The sequence below is a fragment of the Somniosus microcephalus genome, unplaced genomic scaffold (assembly GCF_052327205.1).
Source record: "Somniosus microcephalus isolate GS21.2 unplaced genomic scaffold, FLI_Smic_1.0 scaffold2, whole genome shotgun sequence".
Lineage (NCBI taxonomy): Eukaryota > Metazoa > Chordata > Chondrichthyes > Squaliformes > Somniosidae > Somniosus > Somniosus microcephalus.
Window position 1 is genome coordinate 3,163,243 of NW_028225189.1, and position 26,200 is coordinate 3,189,442.

General features: G+C 48.2%; 1 protein-coding gene across 1 annotated transcript in view; it reads right to left on the reverse strand.

The window, feature by feature from the left end:
* LOC147084104 (uncharacterized) overlaps window positions 1-18,052 on the reverse strand; it is a 56,652-nt gene extending 38,600 nt beyond the window's left edge. Inside the window, exons 1-2 of the mRNA XM_085979874.1 lie at window positions 17,969-18,052; window positions 6,300-7,404 (exon numbers count right to left, since the gene is read on the reverse strand). Coding sequence (XP_085836000.1) covers window positions 6,300-7,297 — 998 coding nt within the window. The 5' untranslated portion in view covers window positions 7,298-7,404; window positions 17,969-18,052. The remainder of the gene's footprint in view (window positions 1-6,299; window positions 7,405-17,968) is intronic.
* Between the last annotated feature and the right edge of the window lie 8,148 nt (window positions 18,053-26,200).

Below are 26,200 nucleotides of genomic sequence, written 5' to 3' on the forward strand. Positions count from 1 at the left end.
CTCATTGAATGGCGGAGCAGGCTCGCGGGGCCGAATGGCCGACTCCTGCTCCTATCTTCTATATTACCCCCTAATCTTTTCTCATATTCTCTTTGCCCTTCTTATATCCTGTTTCAATTTCCCCCGCACTCTCTGTATTCTGCCTGGTTTTTGACTGTATTCTGTACCTGACATTTGTCGTAAAGCTTCTTTTTCTGTTTTATTCTAACCTCTGTATCCTTTGTCATCGGGAGCTCCAGCTTTGGATGGCCCATCTTTCCTCCTTATGGGAATATGCTTGGTTTGTACCTGAACTATCTCAGCCTTGAAGGCCTGCCATTGGTCTTTCACTGTTTTCCTGGACAATCTTTGTTTCCAGTCCATCTGTACTCGATCCCTTCTCAAATCACTGAAATTGGCTCTCTTCCAGCTGGGTATTTTCACCGCTGATTTTATTATGTCCCTTTCCATAACTACTTTAAACCTAATGATATTGTGATCACTGTTAACCAGATCCCTCCTGCCCCAGAACCGATGAGAGACCCTTTAAATGATCTGACTGTGCAAAGAGGTTTCAGAGTTCATCCCACCTGCTGAGTCACCAGCCTGTTCACACAGATCCTCAAAAAAGGAAGATGTTTTAGAAAGGCTGGTGGCAGTAAAAGTTCGCAGCCATCTCAGAGCAGTGTCCCTTTAATTACAATCTCGCAAAACAAGGAGAATTGCTGTCCCTTTAACTACCACAAATCCCTGTGTGGAGGAGAGGGGAGATACAGTCTGTCCCAGTAACTGTCGCAGAACAGAATTAGCGACCCTGTCCCATAAGGGCCCTCCTGCCATCTGGGAGACGCTACAGATGCATTCGCACCTGAACGACCAGATTTAGGAACAGCTTCTTTCCCAGGGCTGTCATCCTACTGAACTCCACAAATAAACTCTAAAGCCTGCACATCTGCCAATGCACTTTATTATGTTTATGTTAATGTATTACAAGCCAAATGAATGTTGAATGTTTAAATGTCTTAATCTAAATGTACACTCTCGGGAGCCGCAAGCTTACATTTCGTTGTACTGCACTTGTGCACTAACAATGACAATAAAGTTGATTGTTATTATTATCCCTGCTTTTCTTCAAGTGTCTCATCCTTAAAATTTTCATCCTTGTTTTCAAATCCCTCCGTGGCCTCGCCCCTCCCTATCTCTGGAATCTCTTCCAGCCCCGACAACCTTCCGAGATAGTTGCGCTTCTCTAATTCAGGCCTCTTGAGCATCCCCAATTTTAATCGCTCCACCATTGGTGGCCGTGCCTTCAGCTGCCTGGGCCCTAAGCTCTGGAATTCCCTCCCTAAACCTCTCCATCTCTCTCCTTCTTTAAGATGCTCCTTAAAACCTACTTCTTTGACCAAGCTTTTGGTCATCTGCCCGAATATCGCTTTATGTAGCTCGGTGTCAGATTTTGTTTTCTAACGCTCCTGTGAAGAGCCTTGGGATGTTTCACTACATTAAAGGTGCTTTATAAATACAAGTGGTTGTTGTTGTTTCCTGAAACTAATAACTAATTCCCCAGAGGGGAAAAAACTTGTACTTTTACTCCCAAATATTAAAAAGTTTGTGCCACAGAAGCACGAGGTTTATCTGCTTTTATTCATGTATTTAAAAAGTCTGTCTTGCAATCTGAGCCCGTGGGTTGTGAGCCAAAGAGCCTTGTGTCCAATGAGGGGAATAAAGGCCCACAGCCTCCCCTGGCCCCGGGCCCTGAACAAGGGACTGGAGAAACTCGCTGCCCTGCGGATCAGATAATCAGCCGGTGCAAGTCCCGCCCCGTGGGCTCCCCGATTGGTTGGAGGACCCGCCGCCAGCTCGCTCCTCCAGCCCCACCCCGCTCGCTCCCTATTGGTCGGAAGCTCCCGTCAATCAGGCCGTGGGCCCGGGTCATGTGTCCCTCACCGACTTTACAAAGAAAGCCCTGCGCGGTCGCCGGGCGGAGCTGCTGGTCGGTGGGAGCGGGGTCGGGAGATTAATAAACTGCAGGTAGGCCCCGAGCCCCATTATTAAAACACTCAACATTATCTGCTTTACAAACACCCGGGGTGGGCCTCAGGCCCCAAACAAGAGCCTCCATGTTAGTCCAGTGGCTGAAGGGTCTGTAACCCTGTCAGGGACGCCCCTGCCACAGGACTCAATATCCACCACTGGTGCACTGTCTGCAGTATGTACGGTCCACAAGATGAACACGGTCAGGCCATGTGGAGTCAAGGGCCAGGCAGCAGAATGGATGGAAAGATCGCAACAAACTTCCCTGAACTTCAACCCTCTGATTTCTGTTTTGTAGCCAGCTTTCCATCCATTCTGCTGCCGGGCCCTTCACTCCACACGGCCTGACCTTGGTCATCTTGTCGGTCTTACATACTGTTTATTGATATAGCAAGCTGGTCACAAAACAGAAAACAGAGAGATGGGGTTGGGAGCAGCTACTCAGACTGGCAAAAGGTGGGAAGTGGAGTTCCACAGGGATCGGTGCTGGGATTCACTGTTGTTCATAAACGATTTGGACTCGGGAATCAGAAGAACAATTTCAAAGTTTGTCGATGACACCAAATTGGGAGGTAGAGTTAATACTGAGGAAGACAAAATGCAAGAAGACATTAATAAATTTCAGAATGAGCATGTAATTGGCAAATGAATTTCACTGTAGATCAGTGTGAGGTGGTGTGTTAATGAATTTCACTGTAGATCAGTGTGAGGTGGTGTGTTTTGGTGGGAAGAATAAGGAGGCCACTCACTACTTGGACAAGGGGGTGAAATTGGGTTGCTTTGTGCCTCCTGTGATATTCAGCGGGAGGTTAGCGGTGGCGGTAGCCGGTAGCGCCCCGTGGCGCTGCACCGCCGGCAATGACGTCATCACCATGTGCAGCACCCCGGCTGCAACCTTGGGTTGCGACCTCTGACCTATCGCTGGACGATATGTCTGACAGGGTCAGGGGTCGTTCCTGCAACCATAGCGATGCCACTTAAAGGGCAGGTGTCGGGCGGCAACTTTTTATTTTGTACGAGGCCCCTTGGGTCTGAGCGATCATAATATGATTGAATTCTTCATTAAGATAGAGAATGAAGTAGTTCACTCAGAGACTAGGGTCCTCAATTTAAATAAAGGAAACTACGATGGTCTGAGGAGCGAGTTGGGTAGGATTGATTGGGGAATGACACTCAAAGGGTTGATGGTGGATAGGCAATGGCAAACATTCAAAGACCAAATGGATGAGCTACAGAATTTGTTCATCCCAGTTTGGCATAAAAATAAAACAAAAAAGGTGACTCAACCATGGCTAACAAGGGAAATTAGGGATAGCATAAGATCCAAGGAGACGACATATAAATTGGCCAGAAAAAGCAATAATCCTGAGGATTGGGAGCAATTTAGGATTCAACAAAGGAGGACAAAGGGATTAATTAAGAAAGGGAAAATAGAATATGAGAGTAAGCTATCAGGGAACATAAAAACTGACTGTAAAAGCTTTAATAGACATGTGAAGAGAAAAAGATTGGTGAAGTCAAGCGTAGGCCCCTTACAGTCAGAATCAGGGGAATTTATAATGGGAAACAAAGAAATGGCAGACCAACTAAATTCATACTTTGGTTCTGTCTTCACAAAGGAGGACACAAATAACCTCCCAGAGATGCCGGGGGACATAGGGCCTGATGAAAGGGTGGAACTGAAAGAAATCAGTATTTGTAGGGAAATGGAGCTAGGAAAATTGATGGGACTGAAAGCAGATAAATCCCCAGGGCCTGATAATCTACATCCCAGGGTACTTAAGGAAGTGGACCTAGAAATAGTAGATGCATTGCTGGTCATCTTCCAGAACTCAATAGACTCTGGAACAGTACCCATGGGTTGGAGGGTAGCTAATGCTTCAAAAAAGGTGGTAGAGAAAAAGCGGGGAATTATAGACCGGTAAGCCTGACATCGGTAGTGGGGAAAATGCTAGAATCTATTATTATAAAAGATGTAATAGCAGAGCACTTGGAAAGCAGTGACAGGATCGGACAAAGTCAACATAGATTTACAAAAGGTAAATCGTGCTTGACTAATCTGGAATTTTTTGAGGATGTAACTGGTAAAATAGATAAGGGAGAACCAGTGGATGTGGTGTATTTGGACTTTCAGAAGGCTTTCGATAAGGTCCCACATAAGAGATTAGCGTGCAAAATTGAGGCACATGGGATTGGGGGCAAGGTATTGACCTGGATAGAGAACTGGTTGGCGGACAGAAAGCAAAGAGTTGGAATAAACGGGTCGTTTTCCGAGTGGCAGGCAGTGACTAGTGGGGTACTGCAAGGATCGGTCCTAGGACCCCAGCTGTTCACAATATGTATTAATGATCTGGACGGGGGAATTGGATGTAATATCTCCAAATTTGCAGATGACACAAAGCTGAGTGGGAGGGTAAGCTGTGAGGAGGATGTCGTGAAACTCCAGTATGATTTGGACAGATTGGGTGATTGGGCAGAAACATGGCAAATGCACTATAATGTGGATAAATGTGAGGTTATCCACTTTAGTGGCAAAAACAGGAAGGCAGATTATTATTTGAATGGCAATAGATTGGGAGAAGGGGAAGTGCAAAGAGACCTGGGTGTTCTTGTGCACCAGTCGCTGAAGGTAAGCATGCAGGTGCAGCAGGCAGTTAAGAAGGCAAATGGTATGTTGGTCTTCGTAGCAAGAGGGTTCGAGTACAGGAACAAGGATGTCTTGCTACAGTTGTACAGGGCCTTGGTGAGACCGCACCTTCAGTATTGTGTGCAGTTTTGGTCTCCTTACCTGAGGAAGGACGTTCTTGCCATGGAAGGAGTGCAGCGAAGATTCACAAGGCTGATACCTGGGATGGCAGGAATGACGTATGAGGAGAGATTGTGTCGATTGGGATTATACTCATTGGAGTTTAGAAGAATGAGAGGGGATCTCATCGAAACCTATAAAATTCTGTCAGGTCTGGACAGAGTAGATGCAGGAAGGATTTTTATGATTGCCGGGGAGTCCAGAACCAGGGGTTATAGTCTAAGGATAAGGGGTAAGCCATTTAGGACTGAAATCAGGAGGAATTTCTTCACCCAGAGAGTGGTGAACCTGTGGAATTCTCTGCCACAGAGGGCGGTGGAGGCCAGTTCATTAAATATATTCAAAAAGAGTTGGATATATTTCTTAAGGCTAAAGGGATCAAGGGATATGGGGAGAAGGCAGGGACAGGGTACTGAATTTGGATGATCAGCCATGATCTCATTGAATGGCGGAGCAGGCTCAAAGGGCCGAATGGCCTACTCCTACTCCTATCTTCTATGTTTCCCCTTTATTCTTCGGGGTGCCGGCCACGATCTCTCAGCCCGGCGCTCCTCTTGATCCAACACCCCGTTCCCCAGTGGCCCAGCAGGGCCCCGGTGTGCGCAGTGCTAGGCCCCTCCCCTTTAATCAGGGAGGGAGGTCTGCTATAACATGGTGCTATGTGCCGACGGGTATGGCGACGTTACACGAAGCACCGTGAAATTCACTGGTAGCGCCTCAAGAGGGAGGGGAGCGCTTCCATTACCACCCCGCCTCCTGCCTGGGGCGCTACCACTGAATTTAATGCGCAGGGGCGCTAACTTTTTCAGGGCGCTAAAATTAGCCCCGGTGACGTTAGCGACACAAAGGGGGCACCACCGAATTTCCCCCTAATAGTCTAAATGGGCTGGAGGAGCAGAGGGATCCAGGGATACAGATACACAAATCACTAAAAGTAGCAACACAGGTTAATAAGGCCATTAAATAAAAAGCACTGGGCTACATTCATAAAGGAGCCTCCAGTTCCGTGTCTAGGAGCTCTAAACCATGGCAGAGAGCAGCTGGGACACATTTCTCACACGCCTCGAGATTAACCCGCACGGCAACTTTTCTGTCAGTGAAGAGAGACGAGAAAGACCAAAGTGCCGTTTGCCCCTCTCAGTGTGGCCCTGAAGGACTGTGTCCAGGCTGGAGTTCTGTTCCCACCGTATGATCCTCCCCCAGATTGTCCTTTCTGAGCTCCAGCCAGGTGATGCTAAACACTGAGGTGGGCAAGAAGAAAATCTGCAACAATGTGTTTAACACAAAGCTGATTTATTTGACATCTATCCAGAATATTAAACTCCAGCCCAGTTCCCGGACTTATTAACATCAGCAGAAACAATCCCCACCTGTCAGAATGAACATGGTTCAGTCCTGGATGTGATTAACAGCAGCAACAACAGAATCCAATCCCTGCAGTCACTTGTGAACTCGCTGGTGTGTCAGTAGGTTGGATGACTGAGTGAATCCCTTCCCACACTCAGGGCAGGTGAACGGCCTCTCCCCAGTGTGAACTCGCTGGTGTCTCAGCAGGTGGGATGACTGAGTGAATCCCTTCCCACACTCAGGGCAGGTGAACGGTCTCTCCCCAGTGTGAACTCGCTGGTGTGTCAGCAGGTGGTATGACTCAGTGAATCCCTTCCCACAGTCAGAGCAGGTGAACGGCCGCTCCCCAGTGTGAGTGCGCTGGTGTGTCAGCAGGTGGGATGAGCGAGTGAATCCCTTCCCACACACGGAGCAGGTGAACGGCCGCTCCCCAGTGTGAGTGCGCTGGTGTATAGTGAGCTCAGATGACTGCCTAAACCCAGTCCCGCAGTGAGAGCAGGTGAACGGCCTCTCCCCAGTGTGAGTGCACAGGTGTACAGTGAGGTCAGATGATCGCCTGAACCCAGTCCCGCAGTGAGAGCACCTGAACGGTCTCTCATCAGTGTGAACACGTTGATGGCGTATCAGTTCCCTGGACACTTTATAGCACTTCCCACAGTCCGAGCATTTAAAAGGTCTCTCATCAGTGTGAACTCGCTGGTGTATCAGCAGGTTGGATGAACGAGCGAATCCCTTCCCACACACGGAGCAGGTGAATGGCCTCTCCCCAGTGTGAACTCGCTGGTGTGTCAGCAGGTGGTATGAGCGAGTGAATCCCTTCCCACACACGGAGCAGGTGAACGGCCTCTCCCCAGTGTGAACTCGCTGGTGTACAGTGAGGTCAGATGACTGCCCAAACCCAGTCCCGCAGTGCGAGCACCTGAACGGTCTCTCCCCAGTGTGAACACGTTGATGGTGTATCAGTGCCCCGGAACTTTTAAAGCAATTCCCACAGTCCGAGCAGTTAAAAGGTCTCTCATCAGTGTGAACTCGCTGGTGTCTCAGCAGGCGGGATGAATTAGTGAATCCCTTCCCACACTCGGAGCAGGTGAACGGCCTCTTCCCGATGTGAACGGTGCTTTTTGCTTCCATATTCAAAGGCCGATGATATTCAGTTCCTGATGAATCGAGTGAGTGTCAGATCTTGACGTGATGTTTGGTTTGAGTTTCCTGTCTGCAAATCCTCCCCTTCTAATACCCTGTAAAATGAATTTAAAACAGGGAGCGTGAGAGAGAACCCACTAAAGAGGCAGGTTGTGAAATTGAGCTCCATGAATCTGGTCATTTGTGGGGCCGGCACTAGAAAAAAGTGACCATGAAAGCTGCCGGATTGTCATAAAATCCCACTGGTTCACTAATGTCCCTTGGTGAAGGGAATCTGCCACCTGGTCTGGGCCTCTGGCCTCTATGGGAGGAGAGAGAGAGAGAGAGAGAGAGAGAGAGAGGTGGGAGTGGGAGGGGGTGAAGGAGACGGACTTTATACATCTGCAACTCGACCAGAACTTTGACAGAACCTCCAAAACCCACAACCTCCAGCACCTAGAAGGACAAGGGCAGAAGGTGCATGGGAACACCATCACCTCCAAGTTCTCCCAGTCACACACCATCCTGACTTGGACATATATCGCCGTTGCTACATCATCACTGGGTGAAAATCCTGGAACTCCTTACACAACAGCATTGTGGGAGTACCTTCACCACACGGACTGCAGCGGTTCAAGAAGGCGGCCCACCATCACCTTCTCAACGGGAAAATGGGGATTGGCAACATATTCTGGTCTTGCGAGCGACGCCCACATCCCAAGAATGAATTAAAACAAACCTGTATATGTAAAATGGATTAAAAGCCTCTACAGAAATACTTATTCCTAAAACAATACTCTTTTACATTGTAGGGACAGTGTCTGTGTAACAACCTAATCTCCCCCAGAATCCACCACCCTTGACTGTCACACATTGGAAACTGTTGGGTCCCCCTGGGCTCAGAAGTACTGGGGATTAAACCCAGCAGCTTCTCCTCCATCTCCACTCCAGCTCAAACTGAAGCAACAAAAAGACCTACACAGGGGGCCAGGGACCTACCTTCCATCACCTGCAATAAAACTCTTCCCCACAGCTGTTGACTAATGGTGGCCGCAGCACCCACATTCACCGCGCCCCAGAAACCGCTCTATCCAACGCGCTGATTTCCCCGCTGAGAGTGCATATGCTCTCCGGGGCCACGGGCCATTCTGGGAGCCTGGCTCCTGTCCTTTGCCCCGAGTCGGACTTGGTGGAACCGGCTGAAGAAACCGGGAAGCGGCGGCTCGGATGGGGGAGGCGCTGCACCCTGGGTTTCCTGGTGCCTGGGCCCTGGCCGCACGTCCGCTGGGCCCGGCCGCTCTGATTCTGATTGAGTTTTTTGATGAGGTAACAGAGAGGGTTGATGAGGGCAATGCGGTTAACTTGGTGTACATGGATTTCCAAAAGGCGTTCGACAAAGAGCCACATACTCGGCTTACCAGCAAAGTTGATACCCATGGAATAATAGGGACAGTGGCAGCATGGATACAAAATTGGCAAAGTGACAGGAAACAGAGAGTAGTGGTGAACAGTTGTTTTTCAGACTGGAGGAAGGTACACAGTGGTGTTCCCCAGGGGTCGGTACTAGGATCACTGCTTTTCTTGATATATATTAATGACTTTGACTTGGGTGTACAAGGCACAGTTTCAAAATATGCAGATGACACAAAACTTGGAAGTATAGTGAACAGTGAGGAGGATAGTGATAGACTTCAAGGGGACATAGACAGGCTGGTGGAATGGGCGGACACGTGGGAGATGAAATTTAATGCAGAAAAGTGCGAACTGATATATTTTGGTAGGAAGAATGAGGAGAGGCAATATAAACTAAAGGGTACAATCCTAAAGTGGGTGCATGAACAGAGAGACCGGGGGGTATGTGTGCACAAATCGTTGAAGGTGGCAGGGCAGGTTGAGAAAGCGGTTAAAAAAGCTTACGGGAACCTGGGCTTTATAAATAGAGGTATAGAGTCCAAAAACAAGGAGGTTATGATGAACCTTTATAAAACACTGGTTCGGCCCCAACTGGAGTATTGTGTCCAATTCTGGGCACCGCCCTTTAGGAAGGATGTGAAGGCTTTAGAGAGGGTGCAGAAAAGATTTACAAGAATGGTTCCAGGGATGAGGGACTTCAGTTATGTGGAGAGACTCGAGAAGCTGGGGTTGTTCTCCTTAGTGTAGAGAAGGTTGAGATGAGATTTGATGGAGGTGTTCAAAATGATGAGGGTTCTGGACAGAGTAGATAGAGAGAAACTGTTCACATTGGTGGAAGGGTCGCGAACCAGAGGACACAGATTTAAGGTGATTGGCAGAAGAACCAAAGGCGACATGAGGAAAAACTTTTTTACTCAGCGAGTGGTTAGGATCTGGAATGCACTGCCTGAAAGGGTGGTGGAGGCAGATTCAATCACCGCTTTCAAAAGGGAATTGGATAAGTGCCTGAAGTAAAGAAATGTGCAGGGTTACGGGGAAAGGGCGGGGAGTGGGACTCGCTGAAGTGGTCTTGCAGAGAGCCGGCACGGGCTCGACGGGCTGAATGGCCTCCTTCTGTGCTGTAACCATTCTATGATTCTATAAAATATTAGAAAGTTTGTTCCACAGAAGCACGAGGTTTATCTGCTTTTATTGATGAATTTAAAAAGTCTCTATTAAAACCTGAGCCGGTGTGTTGTGAGCCAAAGAGCCTTGTGTCCAATGCGGGGAATAAAGGCCCACAGCCTCCCCTGGCCCCGGGCCCTGAACAAGGGACTGGAGAAACTCGCTGCCCTGCGGATCAGACAATCAGCCGGCGCAAGTCCCGCCCCTCAGGCTCCCTGATTGGTTGGAGGACCCGCCGCCAGCTAGCTCCTCCAGCCCCGCCCCGCTAGCTCCCTGTTGGTCGGAAGCTCCCGTCAATCAGGCCGTGGGCTCGGTCACGTGTCCCCGAGGAGATCACGTGCTCCGTCCAACTGACGCCGCTCGGTCCGGGGCCTCGTGGACTCTCGGGTTTTTCTATTTCTCTGTTCTCTCCCGATCCACCCCTCCCCCCCACCCCGCGTGATTCTCCACCCAATCGGAGTGGAGAAAACTCACTTTGCGTCACCGATCGCGACTCTGGAACCGACACCAAGGCCTTTCCCAGGAATGGCCCGCACCGACTCCCTCTGGCAGGATCCGACCGCGCAGGCGCAGCTCCGTGTGGGGGAGGGGGGTTGGTCTCCTCTGGGCATGCGCAGTTGCTGCCCTTGGTGACCGGGAGGGGTCGCTGCGCCGGACTAGGTCCAAACCGCCGCTCCCTGTGCGCATGCGCGGACTATTGTCTGTCAATCAACCATCAGCCAGAAGAGGTCGCTGGTGAGACCAGTGAAGAAAGAAACACTTGCATTTCTATAGCGCCTTCACCACCACCGGACGTCCCAAAGCACTTTACAGCCAATGAAGTACTGTTTGAAGTGTAGTCACTGTTGTAATGTAGGAAACACAGAAGTCAATTAGCGCACAGCAAGCTCCCACAAACAGCAATGTGATATTGACCAGATAATCTATCTTTTTGTTAACTCTGTTTCTCTCTCTACGGATGTTGCCTGGCCTGCTGAGTGTTTCCAGCATTTCCTGTTGTTATTTCAGATTTCCAGCATCCGCAGTATTTTGCTATTATCCTTTTGTTACATTGATTGAGGGATGAACATTGGCTAGGACACCGGCGATATTTCCCCTGCTCTTTCCCACATTACAACAGTGACTACACCTCAAAAGTACTTCATTGGCTGTAAAGCACTTCAAGACGTCTGCTGGTCATGAAAGCACTATATAAATGCAAGTCTTTCTTTCTCAAAATAGTGTCATGGGCTCTTTTACATCCACCTGAGAGAGCAGACAGGGCCTCAGTTTAATGTCTCATCCGAAAGACGCCACCTCTGACAGTGCCTCAGTACTGCACTGGAGTGTCAGCCTGGATTTTTGCGCTCAATTCTCTGGAGTGGGACTTGAACCCACAACCTTATGCCTCAGAGGCAAGAGTGCTACCATAGAGTCATAGATTTATACAGCACAGAAAGGGGCCCTTCGGCCCATCGTGTCCGCGCCGGCCATCAAGCCCTGTCTATTCTAATCCCATTTTCCAGCACTTGGTCCGTAGCCTTGTATGCTATGGCGTTTCAAGTGCTCATCCAAATGCTTCTTGAATGTTGTGAGGGTTCCTGCCTCTACCACCCTTTCAGGCAGTGAGTTCCAGATTCCAACCACCCTCTGGGTGAAAAAGCTTTTCCTCAAATCCCCTCTAAACCTCCTGCCCCTTACCTTGAAACTATGCCCCCTGGTTATTGACCCCTCTACTAAGGGGAAAAGTTCCTTTCTATCTACCCTATCTATGCCCCTCATAATTTTGTACACCTCAATCAGGTCCCCCCTCAGCCTTCTCTACTCGAAGGAAAACAACCCCAGCCTGTCCAGTCTCTCTTCATAGCTGAAGTGCTCCAGCCCAGGTAACATCCTGGTGAATCTCCTCTGCACCCTCTCCAATGCAATCACATCCTTCCTATAGTGTGGCGACCAGAACTGCACACAGTATTCCAGCTGTGGCCGAACTAGTGTTTTGTACAACTCCATCATAACCAACCTGCTCTTATATTCTATGCCTCGGCTAATGAAGGCAAGTATCCCATATGCCTTTTTAACCACCTTATCCACCTGTTCTGCTGCCTTCAGGGATCTATGTACATGCACACCAAGGTCCCTCTGATCCTCTGTCATTCCTAGGGTCTTACCACTCATTGTGTATTCCCTTGCCTTGTTAGTCCCTCCAAAATGCATCACCTCACACTTTTCAGGGTTAAATTCCATTTGCCACTGTTCCGCCCATCTGACCAAGCCATCTATATCGTCCTGCAGACTGAGGCTACCTCCTCGCTATTTACCACCCCACCAATTTTCGTGTCATCTGCGACCTTACTGATCATACCCTTTACATTCACATCCAAATCATTAATGTAGACCACAAACAGCAAGGGACCCAGCACCGATCCCTGCGGTACCCCACTGGACACAGGCTTCCAGTCACAAAAACCATCGACCGTCACCCTCTGCCTTCTGCCACTAAGCCAGTTTTGGATCCAATGTGCCAAGGCACCCTGGATCCCATGGGCTCTTACCTTCTTGACCAGTCTCCTATGCGGGACTTTATCGAAAGCCTTACTGAAATCCATGTATAGCACATCCACTGCACTACCCTCATCCACACACCTAGTCACCCCCTCGAAAAATTCAATCAAATTGGTCAGACATGATCTTCCCTTGACAAAGCCATGCTGCCTATCCCTAATTAATCCTCGCCTCTCCAAGTGGAGACTAATTCTGTCCCTCAGAATTTTTTCCAATAATTTCCCTACCACTGATGTTAGGCTCACTGGCCTGTAATTCCCTGGTTTATCCCTACTACCCTTCTTGAATAATGGTACCACGTTAGCTGTTCTCCAGTCCTCTGGCACATCCCCTGTGGCCAGAGAGGTTCTGAAAATTTGTGTCAGAGCCCCTGCAATCTCCTCCTTTGCCTCACACAGCAGCCTGGGATATATCTCGTCCGGGCCTGGGGATTTATCCACTTTTAAGCCTGCTAAAACCGCTAGTACCTCCTCCCTCTCGATGCTAATATGTTCAAGTATATCACAGTCCCCCTGCCCGATTTTTATGTCTACATCGTCCTTCTCCATAGTGAACACAGATGCAAAAAATTCATTTAAAACCCCACCTACATCTTCTGGCTCCACACACAGATTGCCACTTTGGTCCCTAATGGGCCCTACTCTTTCCCTAGTTATCCTCTTGCCCTTAATATACTTATAAAACACCTTAGGATTTTCCTTTATTTTGCTCGCCAGTGTTATTTCATGGTCCCTCCTCGCTCTCCTAATTTCTTTTTTTAAGTATCCCCCTGCACTTTTTACACTCCTCTAGGGCTTCCTCTGTCTTTAGTCCTTTGTATCTGCCAAAAGCCCCCCTTTTTTTCCCTAATGCATTCTCGTATATCCCTTGACATCCAAGGTTCCCTGGGCTTTTTGGTCCCACCCTTGACCTTTACAGGAACATGTTGCCATTGTACTCTCTCAATTTCCTTTCTGAAAGGCTCCCATTGCCCCGATGTGGATTTTCCGACAAGTAGCTGATCCCAGTCCACTTTGGCCAGATCCTGCCTTATCATATTAAAATCGGCCTTCCCCCAATTTAGAACCTTTATTTCCGGTCAATCCCTGTCCTTTTCCATGACTACCTTAAATCTCACCGAATTATGGTCACTGTCACCAAAATGCTCTCCTACTAACACTTCTACCACTTGCCCGGCCATATTCCCTAGAATTAGGTCCAGTACCGCCCCCTCTCTTGTAGGACTTTCTACATGCTGGCTCAAAAAGCTCTCCTGGATGCACTTTAAGAATTCTGCACCCTCTAAGCCTTTCACACTCTGACTATCCCAGTTAATATTGGGGAAGTTGAAATCCCCCACTATTATTACCCTATTATTTGCACACTTCTCTGAGATTTGCCTACATATCTGTTCCTCTATCTCCCCCTGACTGTTTGGGGGCCTATAGTACACTCCCAGCAAAGTGCTTGCCCCCTTTTTGTTTTTAGGTTCTACCCATATGGCCTCATTAGAGGAACCTGTTAATATATCATCCCTCCTTACAGCAGTAATTGACTCCTTAATTAATATTGCGGCACCCCCTCCTTTTACCCCCCGCCCTCTGTCTCGCCTGAAGATTCTATACCCCGGAATATTGAGCTGCCAGTCTTGCCCCTCCCTCAACCATGTCTCCGTGATAGCAACAATATCATACTCCCATGTGTTCATCAACACCTTCAGTTCATCCACCTTATTCGCAAGATTCCTTGCATTAAAATCCTCCTTCGATACGGGGGTGGTGCCAGAGGACTGGAGAATTGCAAATGTTACACCCTTGTTCAAACCCAGCAACTACAGGCCAGTCAGTTTAACCTTGGTAGTGGGGAAACTTTTAGAAACAATAATCAGGGACAAAATTAACAGTGACTTGGACAAGTGCGGATTAATTAAGGAAAGCCAGCATGGATTTGTTAAAGGCAAATTGTGTTTAACCAACTTGATGGAGTTTTTTGATGAAGTAACAGAGAGGGTTGATGAGGGCAATGCGGTTGACGTGGTGTGCATAGATTGCCAAGGCATTCGACAAAGTGCCACATAATAGGCTTACCAGCAAAGTTGAAGCCCATGGAGTAAAAGGGACAGTGGCTGCATGGATAGGGAATTGGCTAAGTGACAGGAAACAGTGAGTAGTGGTGAACGGTTGTTTTTCGGACTGGAGGAAGGTACACAGTGGTGTTCCCCAGGGGTCGGTTCTAGGACCACTGCTTTTCTTGATATATATTAAAGACTTGGATGTGGGTGTACAAGGCATAATTTCAAAATTTGCCGATGACACAGAACTTGGAAGTATAGTGAACAGTGAGGAAGATAGTGATAGACTTCAAGTGGACATAGACAGGCTGGTGGAATGGGCGGACACGTGACAGATTAAATTTAATGCAGAAAAGTGCGAAGTGATACATTTTGGTAGAAAGAATGAGGAGAGGAAATCTAAACTAAAGGGTACAATCCTAAAGTGGGTGCGTGAACAGAGAGACCTGGGGGTATATGTGCACAAATCATTGAAGGTGGCAGGGCAGGTTGAGAAAGCAGTTAAAAAAGCTTACGGGAACCTGGGCTTCATGAATAGAGGTATAGAGTACAAAAGTGTGAAATTATGATGAAACTGTATAAAACACTGGTTCGGCCTCAACTGGAGTATTGTGTCCAATCCTGGGCACCGCACTTTAGGAAGGATGTGAAGGCCTTAGAGAGGGTGCAGAAAAGATTTACGGGAATGATTCCAGGGATGAGGGACTTCAGTTACATTGATAGACTGGAGAAGCTGGGGTTGTTCTCCTTGGAGCAGAGAAGATTGAGAGGAGATTTGATAGAGGTGTTCAAAATCAAGAGGGGTCTGGACAGAGTAGATAGAGAGAAACTGTTCCAATTGGCAGAGGGGTCGAGAACCAGAGGACACAGATTTAAGGTGATTGACAAAAGAACCAAAGGCGACATGAGGAAAAACTTTTTTACACAGCGAATGGTTAGGATCTGGAATGCACTGCCTGAAAGGGTGGTGGAGGCAGATTCAATCACCGCTTTCAAAAGGGAATTGGATAAGTACCTGAAAGAGAAATATTGCAGGACTTCAGATTCCTGGGGCAGGAGGGACCAGTTCTGGGGCAGGATGGACCTGTCCAAGGTGGACGGGTTGCACCTCAACAGAGCTGGGACCAATGTCCTCATGGGACGGTTAACTGGTGCTGTGGGGGAGGGTTTAAATTAATTTGACAGGGGGATGGGCACCAGGATGAAACATGAGAGGAGAAACAAGGTGAAGAGAGGACTGGGAGAGACAAGTAGCACTAGAGGGACAGAATTGCTGATCATCTTCCAAAATTCGATAGACTCTGGAACAGTACCCATGGATTGGAGGGTAGCTAATGTTACCCCACTATTCAAAAAAGGTGGCAGAGAAAAAGCGGGGAATTATAGACCGGTAAGCCTGACATCGGTAGTGGGGAAAATGCTAGAGTCCATTATAAAAGATGTAATAGCAGAGCACTTGGAAAACAGTGACAGGATCGGACAAAGTCAACATGGATTTACAAAAGGTAAATCGTGCTTGACTAATCTACTGGAATTTTTTGAGGATGTATCTGGTAGAGTAGATAAGGGAGAACCAGTGGATGTGGTGTATTTGGACTTTCAGAAGGCTTTTGATGAGGTCTCACATAAGAGATTAGCGTGTAAAGTTAAGGCACATGGGATTGGGGGCAAGGTACTGACTTGGATAGAGAACTGGTTGGCAGATAGAAAGCAAAGAGCTGGAATAAACGGGTCTTTTTCCGAGTGGCAGGCAGTGACTAGTGGGGTATCGCAGGGATCGGTCCTTGGACCCCAGCTATTCAAAATATATATTAATGATCTAGGCAAGGGAACTAGATGTAATATCTCCAAATTTGCAGACGACACAAAGCTGGGTGGGCGTGTGTGCTGTGAGGAGGATGCTGAGAAACTACAGGATGATTTGGACAGGTTGGGTGATTGGGCAGAAGCATGGCAAATGCAATATAATGTGGATAAATGTGAGGTTATCCACTTTGGTGTCAAAAACAGGAAGGCAGATCATCTGAACGGCAATAGATTGGGAGAAGGGGAAGTGCAACGAGACCTGGGTGTCCTTGTGCACCAGTCGCTGAAGGTGAGCATGCAGGTGGTTAAGAAGGCAAATGGTATGTTGGCCTTCATAGCAAGAGGGTTTTAGTACAGGAACAAGGATGTCTTGCTGCAGTTGTACAGGGCCTTGGTGAAACCACATCTTGAGTATTGTGTGCAGTTTTGGTCGCCTTATCTGAGGAAGGATATTCTTGCCATGGAAGGAGTCCAGCCAAGATTCACCAGGCTGATACCTGGGATGGCAGGAATGATGTATGAGGAGAGATTGGGTCGATTGGACTTGTATTCGCTGGAGTTTAGAAGAATGAGAGGGGATCTCATTGAAACTTATAAAATTCTGGCAGGACTGGACAGACTGGATGCAGGGAGGATGTTCCTGGTTGTCAGGGAATCCAAAACCAGGGGTCACAGTCTAAGGATAAGGGGTAGACCTTTTAGGACAGAAATGAGGAGGAATTTCTTCACCCAGAGAGTGGTGAACCTGTGGAATTCTCTACCACAGAAGGCAGTCGAGGCCAATTCATTAAATATATTCAAGAAGGAGTTGGATATATTTCTTAAGGCTAAAGGGATCAAGGGATATGGGGAGAAAGCAGGGACCAGGTAATGAACTTGGATGATCAGCCATGATCGCATTGAATGGCGGAGCAGGCTCGAGGGGCCGAATGGCCTACTCCTGCTCCTATCTTCTATGTTTCTATCTCTTGTGGGAGCTTATTGAAAGCCTTTCGAAATTCCAAATACACCACATCCACTGGTTCTCCCTTATCTATTTTACCAGTTACATCCTCAAAAAATTCCAGTAGATTAGTCAAGCACGATTTACCTTTTGTAAATCCATGTTGACTTTGTCCGATCCGGTCACTGTTTTCCAAGTGCTCTGCTATTACATCTTTTATAATGGACTGTAGCATTTTCCCCACTACCGATGTCAGGCTTACCGGTCTGTAATTCCCCGTTTTCTCTCTACCACCTTTTTTGAATAGTGGGGTAACATTAGTTACCCGCCAATCCATGGGTACTGTTCCAGAGTCTATCGAGTTCTGGAAGATGACCAGCAATACATCTACTATTTCTAGGGCCACTTCCTTAAGTACCCTAGGATGTAGATTAGTTTCTATGTATTCAATCTTTCCTTGTAGATGAAATTCTCTAGTCCTGGCAACATCCTCGTAAATCTCCTGTATCGAGCAGTCACATCTTTCCTGCAATGGGGCGAGCAGAACTGCACCCAGCACTCTAGCCGGTGGCCTAACTGGTGTTTTGTACAGTTCAAGCAGAACCTCCCTGCTCTTCCATGATACAGAGAGAGGCACTGCCCCTTTAAATACCTGGGGGGCACCCATTCCCCTTTAAATGGCCAAGCAATCATTTTTTTGTTGAAAAGGGACCGCAGTCCCCTTTGACTCACCACCCCCCTCTCACCCACCACAAATACTCACGAGAGAGAGGAGGAAGAATGCTGGTCTTTGTCCCTTTAAAAGTGGCTGCCCACCAAAATGTTAACAGCACCAGGGCTCTTTGTTCTGGATAAAAGTCAAAAAGAGAAAAGGTTCACTTATTTTTAAATGAATGCAATTGATGAATAGCCTTGCAATAAAGGTAATGCAAAGGAATAAACACTCACAAGCTGGGTTTTTCCACCCCCTCCTCCCCTTCCCTTTAACAGCTCCTGCAGACAATGAAAGCAGGAAAGCGGCCTGCAGCCCACCGAGGTCCCGCCCCCTCGCCGCCATTGGTTGGAGGACCGTCAGCCCGCCTGGTCCTCCCAGCGTTTTCCGCGCTCCTGATTGGCGGGCGCCTCGCGTCAATTATCCCCCTCCGATTACGCGCTGACGCCAGCACGCAACGACCAGGGTCGGTTGGATCGGCGCACGCCACCGCAAGGTTAAAAAAAAGACACCCCACACAAATGAGGAAAAACAAAAATAATAATAATCGCACTTTAGAGGGGAGGAGGTTGGGGGAATTAATGAGTGTTTTCAATTTGTTTCGCAAAAAAAAATATTTGAAAAGCTTCCCAACGGTCCGAGGCGGGCTGCGCATGCGCTCCAGCCAGCCTTTGTCTCCCCCACGTGGGCCCGGGGCCGAACACGCCCACTTACCTTCCCCTGCACCAATCACAGCGCGGGTAGGCGCAACACCAGACGGAAGGTCGGGCCCGGGGAAGAGGCGAATTCAGCGGCCGGGGTAAAGTCAAGTGTTGGGGAATCGATTTAAATCGAGGTGAAGGGCGAGCGGAGAGCGAGATTATAAAGTAAAATACGAGAAAAACCAAACCTGAGAGTCGGGCGGGCGGGACCTCCGCGGACGCCGAACGGAGCAGATTGAGCCGCGCAGGGTGGCGGAGTGAGCCGGAGCAATGTGATTCTGACTGACGGGAGCGGGGACCAATAGGAAGAGGGCTGAGCTGGGAGGACTGAACTGGGCGGCCTGGTCCTCCAACCAATGGCGGCGCGGGAAGGGGGGCGGGGCCTCCTCTCCAGCTCAGGTGCGCTGGGGCCGATTGTGACGCGCTGTCCCCAGGTGAGAGCAGCTCAGTCAGCACAGAGCTGGGGCTGGAATCTGGGAGAGGGGCCGCAGGCAGCGGGCCTGGCAAAGGGGCACAAGCTTCACAATACAAGCTGCTTTCAAATGCAAAATTGTTTCCTGCACACAGTCTTGGTCACTCTGCAAAAAGAACTGTTTAACAAATCATAACTCCCCTGCTTTAGGAGAGGCGTAGAGTGCAAAAAACAAGGAAGTTATGATGAAACTGTGTAAAAGACTGGAGTCAGCTGTGGCTCAGTGGATAGCAGAGTCAGAAGGTTGTGGGTTCAAATCCCGCTCCAGGGACTTGAGCACATAAAGCGAGGCTGACACTCCAGTGCGGTGCTGAGGGAGTGCCGCACTGTCGGAGGGGCAGTGCTGAGGGAGCGCCGCTCTGTCGGAGGGGCAGTACTGAGGGAGCGCCGCACTGTCGGAGGGGCAGGACTGAGGCAGCGCCGCACTGTCGGAGGGGCGGTACTGAGGGAGCGCTGCACTGTGGGAGAGGCAGTACTGAGGGAGCGCCGCACTGTCGGAGGGGCAGTACTGAGGGAGCGCCGCACTCTCGGAGGGGCGGTACTGAGGGAGCGCCGCACTGTCGGAGGGGTGGTACTGAGGGAGGGCCGCACTGTCGGAGGGGCAGTACTGAGGGAGCGCCACACTGTCGGAGGGGCAGTGCTGCGGGAGAGCCGCATTGTTGGAGGGGCAGTAATGAAGGGGCGCTGCAGTGTCGGAGCTGCCGTCCGAAGGATGAGACGTTAAACCGAGGTCCCCGTCTGCCCCCTCAGGTGGACGTAAAAGATCCCGTGGTGCTATTTCGAAGAAGTTATCCCCGGTGTTTTGAGCCCAATATTTATCCCTCAATCAACATGACGAAAAACCAGATTATCTGGTCATTATCACATTGCTGTTTGTGGGAGCTTGCTGTGCGCAAATTGGCTGCCGTGTTTCCCACATTACAACAGTGAATACACTTCAAAAGTACTTCATTGGCTGTAAAGCGCTTTGGGACGTCCGGTGGTCGTGAAAGGCAGTTAAGAAGGCAAATGGTATGCTGGCCTACATTACAAGAGGATTTGAGTACAGGAGTAAAGAAGTCTTACTCCAATTATATCTTCTTCTTCGGCAGTCCCTCGGAACCGAGGATGACTTGCTTCCACGTTAAAAATGAGTTCTCGGGTGTAAGGGTAAACCGGGAGAGCTTCTTCTCCCCGAGACGGACCCTCTGATATAAAGGGTCGATTGGATCCATGTTTATCTGTAATTTAAACAGAGGTCTGGTCGTCTTCCGAGCTCTTTCCCCTAGAGGAGAGGGTAGAATGGGGGTCTTTAGTGTTAAATGGTTTCACCTGGGTCCATTGCTTCCATCGCATACCCATCGGTTCCTGTAGACAAACACACGTATCACTTGTCATTAATACAGTACATGGCCCCATCCAACGGGCCCCATTCCCTTTCTTCCAATAACTTGCGTCATTACTTGTTGACCTATTCTGGGCAACTCGTCTGGTTTAAGTCCAGCATTCTGCCTTTCTAGATCTTTAATCTGTTGTTGGTTCCTTATTACTTTATTTAGTGCTTGTACCTCCTAATTTAGAAACATAGAAACATAGAAGATAGGAGCAGGAGTAGGCCATTCGGCCCTTCGAGCCTGCTCCACCATTCAATGAGATCATGGCTGATCATCCAAATTCAGTCCCCTGTCCCTGCCTTCACCCCATATCCCTTGATCCCTTTAGCCTCAAGAAATATATCCAACTCTTTCTTGAATATATTTAATGAACTGGCCTCCACCGCCCTCTGTGGCAGAGAATTCCACAGGTTCACCACTCTCTGGGTGAAGAAATTCCTCCTCATTTCAGTCCTAAATGGCTTACCCCTTATCCTTAGACTATGACCCCTGTTTCTGGACTCCCCGGCCATCAGAAACATCCTTTCTGCATCTAGTCTGTCCAGACCTGACAGAATTTTACAGGTTTCGATGAGATCCCCTCTCAATCTTCTAAACTCCAGTGACTATAAGCCCAATTGACACAATCTCTCCTCGTACGTCATTCCTGCCATCCCAGGTATCAGCCTGGTGAATCTTCGCTGCACTCCCTCCATGGCAAGAATGTCCTTCCTCAGGTAAGGTGACCAAAACTGCACACAATACTCAAGGTGCGGTCTCACCAAGGCCCTGTACAACTGCAGCAAGACATCCTTGTTCTTGTACTCGAACCCTCTTGCTACGAAGGCCAACATACCATTTGCCTTCTTAACCGCCTGCTGCACCTGCATGCTTACCTTCAGCGACTGGTGCACAAGAACACCTAGGTCTCTTTGCACTTCCTCTTCACCCAATCTATTGCCATTCAAATAATAATCTGCCTTCCTGTTTTTGCCAACAAAGTGGATAACCTCACATTTATCCACATTATAGTGCATTTGCCATGTTTCTGCCCAATCACCCAACCTGTCCAAATTGTACTGGAGTTTCATGACATCCTCCTCACAGCATACCCTCCCACCCAGCTTTGTGTCGACTGCAAATTTGGAGATATTACATCCAATTCCCTCGTCCAGATCATTAATATATATTGTGAACAGCTGGGGTCCTAGGACCGATCCTTGCGGTACCCCACTAGTTACTGCCTGCCACTCAGAAAACAACCCGTTTATTCCAACTCTTTGCTTTCTGTCTGCCAACCAGTTCTCTATCCAAGTCAATACCTTGCCCCCAATCCCATGTGCCTTAATTTTGCACGCTAACCTCTTATGCGGGACCTTATCAAAAGCCTTCTGAAAGTCGAAATACACCACATCCACTGGTTCTCCCTTATCTATTTTACCAGTTACATCCTCAAAAAATTCCGGTAGATTAGTCAAGCATGATTTACCTTTTGTAAATCCATGTTGGCTTTGTCCGATCCTGTCACTGCTTTCCAAGTGCTCTGCTATTACATCTTTTATAATGGACTCTAGCATTTTCCCCACTACCGATGTCGGTCTATAATTCCCCGCTTTTTCTCTGCCACCTTTTTTGAATAGTGGGGTAACATTAGCTACCCTCCAATCCATGGGTACTATTCCAGAGTCTATTGAGTTCTGGAAGATGACCAGCAATGCATCAACTATTTCTAGGGCCACTTCCGTAAGTACCCTGGGATGTAGATTATCAGGCCCTGGGGATTTATCGGCCTTCAGTCCCATCAATTTTCCTAACACCATTTCCCTACCAATACTGATATCTTTCAGTTCCACCCTTTCATCAGACCCTATGTTCCACGGTATTTCTGGGAGGTTATTTATGTCCTCCTTTGTGAAGACAGAACCAAAATATGTATTTAGTTGGTCTGCCATTTCTTTGCTCCCCATTATAAATTCCCCCGATTCTGACTGCAAGGGACCTACGCTTGACTTCACCAATCTTTTCCTCTTTACATATCTATAAAAGCTTTTACAGTCAGTTTTTATGTTCCCTGCAAGCTTACTCTCATATTCTATTTTCCCTTTCTTAATTAATCCCTTTGTCCTCCTTTGTTGAATCCTAAACTGCTCCCAATCCTCAGGATTATTGCTTTTTCTGGCCAATTTGTATGTCCTCTCCTTGGATCTTATGCTATCCCTAATTTCCCTTGTTAGCCACGGTTGAGTCACCTTTTTTGTTTTATTTTTATGCCAAACTGGGATGAACAACTTCTGTAGTTCATCCATTCGGTCTTTGAATGTTTGCCATTGCCTATCCACCGTCAACCCTTTGAGTGACATTCCCCAATCAATCCTACCCAACTCGCTCCTCAGACCATCGTAGTTTCCTTTATTTAAATTGAGGACCCGAGTTTCTGAGTCAACTACTTCATTCTCCATCTTAATGAAGAATTCGATCATATTATGATCACCCCGACCCAAGGGGCCTCGTACAACAAGATTGCTAATTAATCCTTTCTCGTTACATAATACCCAGTCTAAGATGGCCTGATCTCTGGTTGGTTCCTCGACATATTGGTCCAGGAAACCATCCCGTAAACACTCCAGGAATTCCTCCTCCACAGTATTGTTACTAATTTGGTTAGCCCAATCTATATGTCGATTAAAGTCACCCATGATGACTGCTGTGCCCTTATTGCACGCTTCTTTAATTTCCCTTTTAATGCCATCCCCAACCTCCGCCTTACTGTTTGGAGGTCTATATACCACTCCCACTAATGTTTTTTTCCCCTTAGTATTTCTCAATTCTACCCATACAGATTCCACCTCATCAGAGCTAATATCCTTCATTACAATTGTGTTAATCCCTTCTTTAACCAGTAATGCTACCCCTCCTCCCTTTCCTTTTTGCCTATCTTTCCTGAATATCGAATACCCCTGGATGTTGAATTCCCAGTCTTGGCCGTCCTTGAGCCACGTTTCCGTAATCCCAACCAAATCATATTCGTTTACCTCTATTTGCGCAGCCAATTCATCCACCTTATTACAAATGCTCCTCGCATTAAGACACAAAGCCTTCAGGCTTGTTTTTTTAACGCTCTTAGACCTATTAGAATTATTATTTACTGTGGCCACATTTGATTTAAACCGTTGATTTCTCTGACTGCCACTTTTGTTTTTCTCCTTCCTATCTTTTGCTTTTATCCTTGTTTTCCTTTCCTCTGTCTCCCTGCTCAGGTTCCCAACCCCCTTCCATTTTAGTTTAAACCCTCCCCCACAGCACTAGCAAACACTCCCCCTAGGACATTGGTCCCGGCCCTGCCCAGGTGCAGACCGTCCAGTTTGAACTGGTCCCACCTCCCCCAGAACCGGTTCCAATGTCCCAGGAACTTGAATCCCTGCCCCTGGCACCATTCCTCTAGCCACGTATTCATCTGAAATATCCTTCTATTTCTACTCTGGCTAGCACGTGGCACTGGTAGCAATCCTGAGATTACTACCTTTGAGGTCCTGTTTTTTAATTTACCTCCTAACTCCCTATATTCCGCTTTTAGGACTTCATCCCGCTTTTTACCTATATCGTTGGTGCCTACATGCACCACGACAACTGGCTGTTCACCCTCCCCTTCCAAGATGTTCTGCAGCCGCTCGGAGACATCCTTGACCCTTGCACCAGGGAGGCAACACACCATCCTGGAGTCTCGTTTGCGGCCGCAGAAATGCCTATCTATTCCCCTTACAATTGAATCCCCTATTACTATAGCTCTACCACACTTTTTCCTTCCATTCTGTGCAGCAGAGCCACCCCTGGTGCCAGGAAGTTGGCTGCTGCTGCCTTCCTCTGATAAGCCATCCCCCCCCCAACAGTACTCAAAGTGGTATATCTGTTGGAGAGGGGGATGGCCACAGGGGACCCCTGCACTACCTGCCTGCGCCTAGTACTCTGCCTGTTGGTCACCCGTTCCCTTTCTTCCTGTCCAACCTCTACCTGCGGTGTGTCCAACTCCCTAAACGTGCTATTCACGATGTCCCGAGCATCGTGAACGCTCCAGTATGCATCCAATTGCAGCTCCAGCGCCGCAATGCAGTCTGTCAGTAGCTGCAGCTGGGTGCACTTCCTGCACACGTAGTTGTCAGGGACACAGGAAGTGTCCCTGAGTTCCCACATCTCGCAGGAGGAACAGATCACAGGGCCGGGCTGTCCTGCCATGACTTACCCTTTAATTAATTGAGTTTAAATTAAATCAATCAATCCCACTAATTACACTACAGTTAAATAGTTTACCAACAGTCCCCGCTACAGCAGAGAGACCTTAGAAACTATAAAACAGAGTTAAAGTTTAAAAAAGAGAGAAATACTCACCAACCAATCACTTACCTGCTTCCTGCTGATGTCACACTTGGATTACTTTTTACCTCTCTCCCGGAACCTGGATTGGTCGGGCCTCTGGTGATCCCTCGCAGGTCCACTGCCTCTGGTGATCCCTCGCCGGTCCGCTGCCTCTCCGGTCTCGGGGCTCTGGGCCTCGCTGCCTCGGGCTGCTGTTTAAGTACCTCCGCTGCCTCTGGTGATCCCTCGCAGGTCCGCTGCATCTCCGATCTCGGGGCTCTGGGCCTCGCCGCCTCGGGCTGCTGTTTAAGTACCTCCGCCGCCTCTGGTGATCCCTTGCAGGTCCGCTGCCTCTCCGGTCTCGGGGCTCTGTACTAAGTATCGCCTTACTCTATCTTGCACTGGTCCTGGTCTTAAACACATACTTTGGTTCTGTCTTCACAAAGGAGGGCACAAATAACCTCCCAGAGATGTTGGGGAACATAGGGTCTGATGAAAGGGTGGAACTGAAAGAAATCATTATCTGTAGGGAAATGGTGTTCGGGAAATTGATGGGATTGAAGGCCGATAAATCCCCAGAGCCTGATAATCTACATCCTAGGGTACTTAAGGAAGTGGCCCTAGAAATAGTAGATGCATTGCTGGTCATCTTCCAACATTCGATGGAATCTGGAACAGTACCCATGGATTGGCGGGTAGCTACTGTTACCCCACTATTCAAAAAAGGTGGTCGAGAGAAAACGGGGAATTATAGACTGGTAAGCCTGACATCAGAAGTGGGGAAAATGCTAGAGTCCATTATAAAGGATGTAATAGCAGAGCACTTGGGGAAAAAAGTGACCAGATGGGACAAAGTCAACATGGATTTACAAAAGGTAAATCGTGCTTGACTAATTTACTGGAATTTTTTGAGGATGTAACTGGTAAAATAGATAAGAGAGAACCAGTGAATGTGGTGTATTTGGATTTTCAAAAGGCTTACGATAAGGTCCCGCATAAGAGATTAGCATGTAAAGTTAAGGCACATGGGATTGGGGGCAAGGTATTGAATTGGATAGAGAACTGGTTGGCAGACAGGAAGCAAAGAGTTGGAATAAACGTCTCTTTTTCCGAGTGGCAGGCAGTGACTAGTGGGGTACCGCAGGGATTGGTCCTAGGACCCCAGCTATTCACAATATATATTAATGATCTGGACGAGGGAACTAGATGTAATATCTCCAAGTTTGCAGACGACACAAAGCTGGGTGGGTGTGTGTGCTGTGAGGAGGATGCTGAGAAACTCCAGGATGATTTGGACAGGTTGGGTGATTGGGCAGAAGCATGGCAGATGCAATATTACATGGATAAATGCGAGGTTATCCACTTGGTGTCAAAACCAGTAAGGCAGATTATTATCTGAATGGCAATA